The sequence below is a fragment of the Trachymyrmex septentrionalis genome, unplaced genomic scaffold (genome assembly GCF_001594115.1).
Source record: "Trachymyrmex septentrionalis isolate Tsep2-gDNA-1 unplaced genomic scaffold, Tsep1.0 scaffold7, whole genome shotgun sequence".
Lineage (NCBI taxonomy): Eukaryota > Metazoa > Arthropoda > Insecta > Hymenoptera > Formicidae > Trachymyrmex > Trachymyrmex septentrionalis.
The window spans coordinates 2,695,674-2,707,889 of NW_017305884.1; the positions used below are offsets into that span (position 1 = coordinate 2,695,674).

At 31.9% G+C, this 12,216-nt stretch overlaps 1 protein-coding gene across 1 annotated transcript in view; it reads left to right on the forward strand.

The window, feature by feature from the left end:
- The first annotated feature begins 560 nt into the window (after positions 1–560).
- LOC108753634 (facilitated trehalose transporter Tret1-2 homolog) overlaps positions 561–12,216 on the forward strand; it is a 19,058-nt gene continuing 7,402 nt past the window's right edge. The window contains exons 1-2 of the mRNA XM_018495403.1: positions 561–792; positions 4,754–4,927. Of these exons, the coding sequence (XP_018350905.1) occupies positions 4,908–4,927 (20 nt within the window). The 5' untranslated portion in view covers positions 561–792; positions 4,754–4,907. The remainder of the gene's footprint in view (positions 793–4,753; positions 4,928–12,216) is intronic.

Sequence of the window (12,216 nt, forward strand, 5' to 3'; positions counted from 1 at the left end):
GGAAGCGTGAATAAAAATATAAGCCTCATGATCATTGACCTCTCACGCAGCGATTCTAATTAACTTCCGGTACATAAAATTTCAGAAACTATTTAAAAACAAATTTTTTTTCTACAAATTTGTTGTGCTTTTTTATTTAATAATGTCCAAATTATTTAATATATATTTGTATATATAATTGTAAAATTAACGTGAAGAATTCCATGTTATTACATGTTTTTTTTTTTTTCACGATCAGGTAACGCATCCTGTATCCGTGGAATCCATTTACCGATATTTTGTTAGGTACAGTCAGGTAGTCGTTGGCAACGTATGTACCTGGTATTTTGTATGGAATGTTGTGTGGACAAAGTAAAGAATCATAAGCCTGAATCTAGACAAATGATCGGTCAGACGTGACGACTGACGGCAGTAAAGCCCCTATCAACCCTTAGACAACCACCACCATACAAGCAGCGTGGATAACGGTAATACAATACAGGCCGAATATGAGCTGAAGGGGAAGGAGTACGTAGAGGAAACGAGGCAACGAGGTTTTCAAGGCTCAGTCGTCTAGCAGCCGCCGAGCAGGGAAACCACACGTTTGCCGATCGATCCGAATTGCGTTGTCGGATAGCATTGTGCCGCGTCGCGTCTCTGTCAGTCCTACCACGAAGTAGTTTCGTCAAACAAAGAGGAATTCCTGGTTCTAACGACGCCGACTGTTTTCCCAGCCCAGTTTTGTCCATTCCCTGCCCTCGTGAACGTTCGCGGCGCTCGACGAAGGATCGATTCCTGAAGCGGCTTGGAGAGGTGAGTGCCCGACTGGGCTGATCCAAATCCACGTAATTAGAAGTTAGAACAACTCAAATCTCGTGAGTCTCCGGAATTTTAGAAAGGCTGTATACGCACAGATTTCTTTAATTTTATTCGTTTAAAAATTTTCCTTTTATACATTTTTCATTAATTTATACATATATTTTACGAGGTAGTTATTATTATTTGGAAGGAAAAGAGGGATGTTTATATTAATTGCGCGAATAATAATAGTTTTTATATAATAGTAAATGAATAGGCACTGAGATAAGTTTTAAATATCGATTGATACTGACTGTTATCGTCAAGATAGTTTGTCCTGTCTGTATTTTCTCACGTTATCTGTATTTAAAAAAAAAATTGTATACTCGAGGAGAAAAAAGTAGAGAAAGTAACGTCGAAATGCATCCAAAATGGACAGATCTACAGCACGCGTACCTGTCGGTTTATTTACTATCAGTCCTTTGCAATGTAACGTCAGGGCGTTGATCTGCAATGGATCGCTCGATTCTTGTGAGCTCTTGTAAACATTGGAATTACACAGAAAATCAAATGGTTGATTCTAATATTCGTGAGGACATTTTGTGTTTTATTGTGCTCTGTACAGAGAACGAAACTCATAAGTAGACTATGGATATTTATGTAAAATACTTAACTGCATATTTTGTGCATATTTTGCATAAATTGCATATTTTTACAGATAACAATCTCAATTTTTTTATTTTACTTTTTAATAACATTTCAATGAACAACGGTCGATTGCTAGAACTGTCCAATGGTTAATATTCAGTTAAGTATTTTGCATAAATATCCGCAATATATTTATAAGGCTATTTTAAAAGGAAAGATATATTTTAAGGTCACACACACGACTTTAAAATCGACATCTTTAAAACAAACATTCTAATCCAAATATAATTTGAAAGTTAAGCATAGAAGTATATAAAAAGAATTTGTCGGTATGTTGCGAGAAAACATAACATTATATTCAAATTTTTAAAAACAAATCATATTAGAGGAAAGTCACATTTTGTGAATCGAAATTCTAGAGCAAAAATTCTTTTTCTTTCGCATTTAAATTTTTACTGAAAACAAATCATATTAAAAGTGAATTATACGTACGTATTATTTGTACGAATAATCAAATTTCTATAAATTCCTTTTTAACAAATTTGATTAGTATAAGAATTTTTATTTAATAGAAAAATAAAATAATATAAAATCTCAAGAAACACACATAAAAGTGTAATAAATATAACGTGTTGATGAATATATTATTTTAAACATAATTCTCATCAGAAATAATTCTAGAATCTAGATGACAATTTAGATTTAATTTAGATGACAATTTAGATTTAATTTAGATTATCAAGTTATCAGATAATAAAGAGAATAAAAAAATTATCGGTAGATTTATCATCAGTTTATTAGCCACGGTAGATTTAATTGCGTTCAATATTCATTTATCAAACATTATTGACATAATGTATTGTAATTGGCAGTATAATTCTACAATGTTTACATTTAAATTACATGTTGAATCTCATAGCTACAATGTATTTGATTTTTCAACAGCGACAAAGGTTCTCGTCGTCCCTTTTCTTATTATATTGAAATTTGGAATTTACACATCGATTTCACATCAATCCATATGTGTGTGTATGTGTAGTACGGATTATCTCGTTTAAATTAAGTTTAAATAACTGTTCCTATTATACAATGCAGTTTCATTTCAATTTCGGTTCAATTAACTCCTCATTTTAATTCTAAGAATTAGAAAAAGATGAAGATTAAGTCGAACCGAGATTGGAATTAATCCACATTGATAAAAATAGACATAAATCTATGCTCATACTTAATTTGTTTCGACCAACAGCGATGCAACTTGCTTCCCCGTGCAATCGCAACAGACAACTTTTACGACCTTTATTCCACGATCAACTTGTCTCTCGGTGATGTTACGAGAATCTTGTAGAATGACAGGATCGATTGCAGCAACATTGCATCGGGTTTACGCAAAGCAGTGGAGAGGCAAACGATTTATTTTCTTCGTTATGTTTTCTTGCAAAAGAGATGTAAAAAAAAAGCAGCTTACTTAACTCGCGGTTCTACATTCTGACTTAAATTCACACGAAGCCGGTACTAGCTTGACCCTCATACGAGGCCAACGATTCTTCCTTTGTTCATCTGTATGACTAATCTAGAAGATTTGTTTAATTTCAAATATGTTGATGCAATTTTAAACGCGTAACGGCGTAATTATAATCCACCTACATCTATGAGTCGCATCTACTCTTGCGGATGCAATCAACACTTAATTCAAGAACGAACTCTTCCTACGACTTTAATGAAAAATTAAATCTCTTTGCTTCAGTATAAAATGCAATTGATAATAATTTTAAAGAAGAATAATTTGTAAAAGAGAGATAGAGAAGTGTAAAATAAAATTGGACAATGATAGCACGTATGTGCTTACAAATTCGAAAAAAATTAATATTTCATAATAATAATTCGTTACAAAAAATAAAACGATTTTCTTTTCTAAAAGGCTAAAGTCTTTGTGCTCGTGCAGCGTATCGCTTTCACGGAGTTAAGTGCGTATTGGAAGACTCCTCGAAATGTTAAAGAAAGTTGCATATTATTGCGCACCGACTCTTATCTCGAGAAAATTTGTAGAATTTTCTTTAGTTTTTAACATCCGCTAATAAAGTGCCATTTGCAAGATGATAGATCGTTCTCCATGACAATTACGGTGTTTGCTGCGCCGCGAAATGTTTCTTGCACCGCGACACGCATAAATTATCCGCGAACGCTAACCAATTCTTTCCTCCTTTGCGCAAGAAGAAAAAAATAGTGACGCAAAACTGCCAGTTATTTTTGCTTCTCTCTCTCTCTCTCGAGAGAGAGAGAGAGAATCCTGCGAGATTCTATCGCGAATAGAAGTGTCATCCGTTTACGCGATTAGATGCGAAATCATATCAACCTGATTAAATTGTCATTATTAGTGAGATTTTATTTTTAAATAAACTTAAATACTTGAGTCTGTCGATTAAAAAATTATTACCATTTTGTGACTGCTCTATTTTAATCTTGGTCAGTTTTATCCTTTGTTACGCTGTTGAATTTCAGACACAACGGCTGATGGTTTCTTGGTTTATTGGTGCTCGCAAGTCGTTGGGTGGAAGTTATGCGGGATGAAAGTCAGATAAGACGCGTGCGCGTGCGAGCAATTTAGATGAAATCGCCGGTTATACGACAGACGCTGGGCTCGATTCTTCTGGGACCTATCTGGGACCTTCTGGGCGATCGTTAGTCACCGGAGAAATACTGATGGCCATCCGTGCTAGAGCGTAGAAATCATTGAAACGAGGCAGCAATCCGTGTGAACGCTCGTTTACTTGGGCACGAGTTGCATATATCCGAATAACTATATAAAAAAAAATTTATAATGAGAGAATGAACAATTAATGATTATCACGCGAAATTTGTGATTTCTTTATATTATTGTAGTCTAATTTAATAATCGAAGAAAAGAAACAGGAGAATGTACGAGAAAGAGAAGGAGAAAAAAAGTGATTAAAAATACTTATCTTGCAGTTTCACGACGCGCAAGGAGAAAAATCGCTTTTGTATCCGACATAGAAAGTTACTGTTCGTACAGTGCGTTAACCACAAAATTGTTACATCGCGCATCGCCGTGACCAAGACATTGAATAGTTTTTTTTTTTTTTTTGTTTAAATGTGATAAGATAATTGTGAGACAATGCTGGACGGAGTACTTACTCAAGAATCTATATTTTGTAACTTGTATAGTCAGAGTTCGATAAGAAGACCCTTATGCATAATAATGATAAATATATTTATATAATAATTAGAGGGAAATTTTCTATGTTTTTATGTTGTAACGTAATAATGTTATACTTTTAGTAATACGAGCAATAATGTAATTTAATTTCAGGCTTAAGATGTTGGTTAACGTTGAACAGAGTTGACGAGGGCTTACTTGTAGGGAAACGCCTACTTGACTAGCGCTAATCAGCAGGAAGGAGAAAAAGCTAAAAGAGATACGTGTGTCGACCGAATAGTAGTTCGATTGAGAACAAAGAGACACGATGGATCCTTATTCATTGAGGTAAGAATATATTATTCATATAAGTTTATTCCCGTCGAATACATCGCCGTTACAAAACATCGAGCAGGACATTTATGCTTTGATTGTCTCGCTGAATCGATGTTCTCTCGTCGTTCTTATTGTGATTTATAGATTCTACATGAAAGAATAATTTTGTACTTAAGTACCTAAAAAATTAGCTAGATATTGGACATAATGAGTAATGCTGCAAAAGGTTTTGATATTCTAACTTGTCCTATAATTAATTTGATGGTAATGTCTGATTTTATCAATGTAAGACTAACTTTAATTTCTGTCCAATTTCTTACCTTTTTATAATTCTAAGAATTTTCACGATAATTCTAAGAAAAAATAAGTTGAGTTGAGATTAAAATTAATTATATTGATGAAACCAAGCTAAACAAAATTATTTTTATATCTATGTTTAACGAAATTTTTTAATACTTTAGCAAAACCGTTTTTTCCGTACATGATTATAAAAGCGCAAGCATTTAAAGATGACAAGCGAGATGAACGTGAGCTTCTCGATGATGGATCGAGATTTATTTAGATAATAATCTCGAATTCTTTGGATTTCGGTGAGAAATACGAGAGGTATTTTTTTTTATCAGAAAAGGGACTGAATAAATAAGCACGAAATCCATTTGTACGAGAACGATCCATTAAAAAGCTTTGAATAAGATCGTACAAATTTTTTTTATTCTTTGTGTTGAGGCATTCCTTCCTCTTTGTCCCTTTCTGTTTTTTTGTACGTAATATGTAACACATGGCAGAACTCTAAAGTACATATCTGTTCTATGTATTTTGTAAATATATTTTTACTTGCAAAAATTTTTTTTCTTACAGTTGTAGGAAAAAACAAATTTTAAAATATCTAATTTTTGTAATAGTTCAAATATTGAGTATTTTTTACACGGTTTTTTTTTTACAAATTTCTTAAAAACCTTTTTTTTATTTATAGAGAAAATAAATCCTTTAATTAAGGGATATTTCCATAGTTCCATCGCATTTTTTAATAAGAGATACGATTGTCCAATTCCATTCCAATGGGCTAACCGTCTATTAAATAGTTAGTAGGAATTGGTCGAAGTGGCCCTTAGAAATACACAATAATTTACTGATATTTCACTTCATGGAAATGATGAAATTTGTTGATTGAAGTGAAATATCAATAAATTATTATCTTATACATAATAAAGACACGCCTCCAAATATCTTCGTATTAGTTCAAATATTTATGGTATATAAGTATTTTTTAGAAAATTTAGGAGATTTACCTTCCCAAAAAAATTCTTTCTTTTGTGTTTTGACAGAAAAGAATCGTAAGGTACCTAACCGAGAACCTAATCGTGTTGGTTAGAATCCTCAAAAATTTCTTTGAAATGAGTTCCTTGCTTTTGTCTCCATCATAGAAATGCAGAATATATACATATATTTAATTTCGAATATAATTAAATACGTGGACGTGGCAAAGTCGCAAGAAAAATTCCGTCCGATTAGCACATAATACTGTTACGATTTTACAAGATGAACATGATGGATGTCTTTTAAACGCAGACGACTTTTCACCTGCGGCTACCTTAATAGGAAGACTTATTGGAGGAACCAGTTTCGTTGACGTGAAGCTGAAGTATCTTAATTAAAAGATATGTGATTCAAATTGTAATTTGATTTCACGTTCTTTATAATTATATAAACAGAGAGCGTTATGCATATTATTTTGAAATATTAAAAGTTATCGAAGACATTGTAATGTAGGTTATCAAAATTAAAATTAAAGCATGTGAGAGAATCAAGATAACTACGAGTATGTTTTGCTTAAAAATTTAGATATCGGCAAGCGAAAAGTGGATAGCTAAAATCATCGTTGATAACAAAGCGATTTAAATCGTTAAGTATTATCTTAAATTTTAAAATAGCGAATAATTCAATAATAAAATAATTAATCAAAGTTGAAATATGTCAATAATACACAAAACTTATTAACAACAATACTTATTAACTAAAATAATAAGCAAAGTTTTTGTTAAAGCAAAGTTTATAATAAAATAATCAATCTACTAATAAAATAACAATTTAATAATTTTGAATTATCAATATTGAAATAAAAGAGATTTAAAAACTAACGCTCAAATCAATGTCTCAAGTGTTCAGCAAAGTAAGTAAAGTTTTTCAATTAGCAATAGATTTTTGAGATTGCAGTCAAAAGGAGGACTCGAGAATGAACATTCGATTGCGAGATCGCTCACCAATTAATCTTTAACCCCGAGTTGATGCGTGTGACGTTGCTTCTCGTGACAAATTGTCTCTCGAATATTGCAAAAAAAGTCGGTTGGGCTTTATTAGGAGTTTATGGATATTTCTTCCTCACGTCCATTATAATCGCATATATATGTAGATTTATTTTTCACATAAAAACTTAAAAAAAAAACTAGTCAGAATGAAGAAAAAGATCGTTTTCAAATCGACCATTATAAAATTTACATACTCGTTCTGAAAAAGTCATTGCTTGAAATAAACTTAAAAATCTTTTTAACTTGTGTTTTGACACAAGAGCCATATCACGTGTGCCATAAACGATACGAAATCGATGATGTAATGTAACTCGTGTGCACGATCGTTGTACAAAAAATGATCATCTCTAGTCGGAATGAAAGGAAATTGCGCTATAATGTATTCTCGTGAGTGTTTCATACAGGAAACACGGATTGTATTTATCTCACAAATTTTATTATCAGGCTATGGACTCTTTAATCTCTTATCGATAAAATAACAGATAAAGTAGCGTTTTCTCAATAAACATATGTAAGCGACGTAACGTTTTGTCTTATCATAAATTCACACTTAACATAATTCGATCTCTTACATAGATACGAGCATTTTCTAATTTAATCATGTTTTCATCAGTGTTAGATCAGTGTTAGATTTATCGCATCATATATGGACATTATTGATAAAGGCGTTTAACGTAACAGATACGAGTTCGTAGGTCCACGTAATTTGCGTTGCAAATTATCTATTTTTATAGATTTATACTTTTATAGGTTTATTTTTATAAGTTCGATTTATATCTTGATTCGGACTTTGATATATATATATTCGCGTAGAACAAAAATATGTTAACCGGAAAACACCAATGCAGACCAAGACATGCCATTCATGATTTATCTGTTTGCTTATGTCACGCTAGCATTGTTACTATCTTTGTTGAATCAGGGCCAAGGTTAACGCCGCAAGTCGTTACGCCATTTCGAATAACGCGTTTACTTTTAGCTGATGCAAACGTAAAATGATCCCGCGAAAGATGCTTCCATCAACAGTAACAGCGATTCGCGTGGAATAATAAACGAGCCGTTATCAAAGACTGCAGTCGTAACATTAAGGCCTAGTTCCACAACTCACAGTTAACTCTTAACCGAGGTCCAATTTGCTTCTCATCTCTTTCCAATTCTAGAATGAATAAGTTGAACTTCGGTTAAGAGTTAACCGTGAGTTGTGGAACTGGGTTTAAGAATCGTTTCCACAACTCAGAGTTAACTCTTATGAATCTTCTATAATAAGCCATTAGTCATAAATCAGAAGTCAGAAGTTAAAAACTGACGACTATGATTGGTCAATTTTTAGCTTCTGATTTCTGATTTATGACTAACGGCTTATTGTAGAAGGCCCATTAACCAAATTCAATCTAGTCCTCATCTCTTTCCATTTCTTGAACGAGGAATCAGTTGAATTAATCAGATCAATTAAGAATTAATCGTGAGTTGTGGAAATGGGTATAAAATAATTTTAAAAAATGTAAGGAGTTGAATAAGCAATAAATGCCATCATAAGTCCCGTGAGTGCAGGTGATACTCCCAACAGCAAAGTACGTAAGTCAACAGTAGTAATTAGTTCCCTCGATGACGACATGATAGCGAAGTGAAATGGCTACCCCGCCTTTCGCCCATGGGAAATGTGAAACGACTCTTGCGGCAAGCGCACGCTTGTAATAACAATGCAACTATTGCGGAAGTGGCATAAAAAATTTACATGTCGATGTTATAGACTGCCGTAAAAGATGTAAAGTGACCATCTTGTGTCTGCACGAGTCGACATGTCTTCATAAATAGAATCGATATTTTGAGAGCCAACAATTTACTTATATACGTCTGCCACGTACAGCATAAATTCCGTGAAAACCTCGGTATTATCGCGATATATATTGTCCTAACTTATTGTTAGAATAAATCCTAACTTATTGTTAGAATAAATCACGATCCGAATAATGTAGCCGGTGAATGACAATTCTGGTTTGACCTTCTTTCTATTCTGGGTACCAGAAAAATGGGGACCGGCATGTCAATGAGTTGTACTTAGTTTGAGCATCCAAGCATATTGTTCGTGAAGAACACAGGTTCAGCGAGTGTGGATTTACTACGTCGAATATAAGCCGATTTAAAGTTTTTCTACTCACTTTGTGCAAAATATTTTCGAGTTTCAAATTCACAACAGTTAAATTAAATATTGAACATCTGGGTAGAGGATAACCAAATATTAATCTTGGAACAGTTTTATTCAATACTCTGCATCACACGTACTTTTCGTATGACGTTCGGAGAAGTTACGAGCGTGGCCTTATCGAAAATAGATTCGTGACGTGGAAAGAAATGACGAACTTAAGGTTATTTTAAGAAAATATTAAGCAAAAAATAATATATTATGAGAATCATTGTTCCCTGATGTAATTGCAATAATTGCGACGATAGACTCGAGGAGCTAGTCATTGTCTGTATGTGTAGATTTCTTAATGATATAATCGCAGCAATAATTTTATCTCCTTCGAATAAATGAAAACGTTTCGACCCTGAAAACATAATAAGAATCGAATTTCGTATAGAAATGATCATTTTTTTTTTACTCAAATTAGATATATAAATAGTTTGTAACAACATGTATTGTATAATCGATTACCTACATTATATTTATTACCTATCACATAAGAGAGAGAGAGAACAACATCATTCAAAGTAGTATACATAATTGTTTAAAATTTTACGTGAAAATTTTGTGAAGTTGCATGAGTTGAAAAATGCAGGAACTGTTTGTAATAAAATTTTATTACAGCACTGTAAAATAATAATTGATTGAATCTAACATAAAGTAATCATTTAAAAAAAAATATACCCGATAAGACTAGATCTAAAAAAGCTGTATTATAAATAGATTTGTTAAACTGCAATCTGTTTGCCTCTCAACTTGTTAAAGTCACGGCTAGAAACCAAGATTCAACTGTGTTCAATAATACGACAATTAACGCGCGTTAATTCGCATCAAGTATATAATTGTATCTAACCAAGATCGTCGTTTTTTAACTGAACAATCATTCATTTAACCAGAAGTGTTTTTAAACGTTTTATTTGTGTAAATTAATTGTTAGCTAAGTGTCTGTGCGAAGAAAATTATCACGCTTAGAAAGATGAGATACATGATCAAACTTTGCAATACAAGAATTAAAAATCATATTAATCAACGATGAATAATATTCTACATATTTATATATAATTTATGTAAAATAATGATGAATTTTCAACAAACCTGTTGATTAAAAGAATAATCATCATTAAAAATAAGCAGATCTTCACAGCATTTTTTTCTTAAATTAAAATGATTCAATAAATTAAATTAAAACGATGTTGATTTATAATGATAAATTAGTTCACCATGAATAAATCATCATAAATGAGTCACAGTGCAACAGGTTTGAGAATCCATCCGCGTGATCTCATTATCATGCGAGATAACCGGTTGGAGACTATCGTTTTGACATTGTCTATGTTTAGCAGACACAACCAGCAGTTTGTGTTTCCTTGCATGATAAATCAATTGATTGAGACCATCGGTCTTATTATTCTCCGAACTGATATTCGGATATTTAATAACATTATAAAAAAAATTAAATATCCGAATTTTAAAAAAACAAATCAACAGTAAAAGTTATTTATTTAATAAATATGATTTCAAGGATAAATGTTTTAATAAACATAATTTCTTACCCGCATATATTTTACGTCAATATTTTTCCTTTTGATTCGTAATGATACAAGATTATTAATTTTGTGATAATTAGATAAATTTTATTGCAAATAAATGTCACAAGTATGACAATTGTAGTTAAAATTGCATCTAAAAATTTGAAGCTATTACAAAGGATAAGTTATTACAGTTAGATCTATTTAAAAGAGAAACCAGTTTTTGTAATTCATATAATAGATCCGAATTAGATGCAATTATTGGTAAACCGGATGGGAAAAGACCATTGGGTAGACCAAGACGTAGATGGGAAGATAATATTAGAATGGACCTTAACGAAATGGGGTACGAGGGTCACAAATGGAGGGATCTTGCTCAGGGACGGAAACAGTGGCGGAATTTGGTATTTGCGGCAATGAGCTTTCGAGTTCCTAACGCCTAATAATAATAATAATAATAATAATAATAGATCCGATGCTTAGGAAATGTTTATGAGAGAAAACAGAATTCGTTTATAAATATATATCTTTACTTAATGTAAGCTGTGTTACTTCTAAAAATTACGTGACTTTTTCGTACGTCAAACTGCGAGCGAAATGGCGCCATAAATACAGCATTGGCTTATTGCAACTTCGTAATAGATTAGATATTTTTACTGAACTGTTTAGAAACGTATGTCAAATAAAAAATAGAATCGAAAATAGAATAGAAAAATATTGATTATAAAAATCGATTGCAAAATGTGTGTTGTACACACGGAAAGAATAATTTTGCTGACGTAAAAAAATTGGCTACAGATCCAAAAATAATTACTTAGAAATCTCGAGCATGATAAACAGTATTGTAAAAAAGTTTTTACAGCCAGTTTGAATGTCCTACTTAATTATTTTAATGGTTCAACAAAATTATTTTCAGATCTGTATCTAGCTAAATTTTTAGATACTGCAAAATCGTTCTTTCCGTGTATTAACGAAGAACAATTCATTATATTAATTAAAACTTTCTTTAAAATATATAGCATTATCATGCATAAATGTTACAATCTTTGTCAATAAAAAATAAATCATCGCGTTTTTTATTGTAATAAAAAATGTTCAAGTATCAATTTAGTTACAACGGATTTACAGTTTAAATATATCAGTTCGTATTTAATATAATTTTAAGGATTACACATTGCTATTGATTGTGAATTGCGTTTTGATATATGAAACTCGCGAGAAACCAACACATAGTCGAGGATCGATGTGATAAACATTTACGGACTGTAACCATTTTAAATG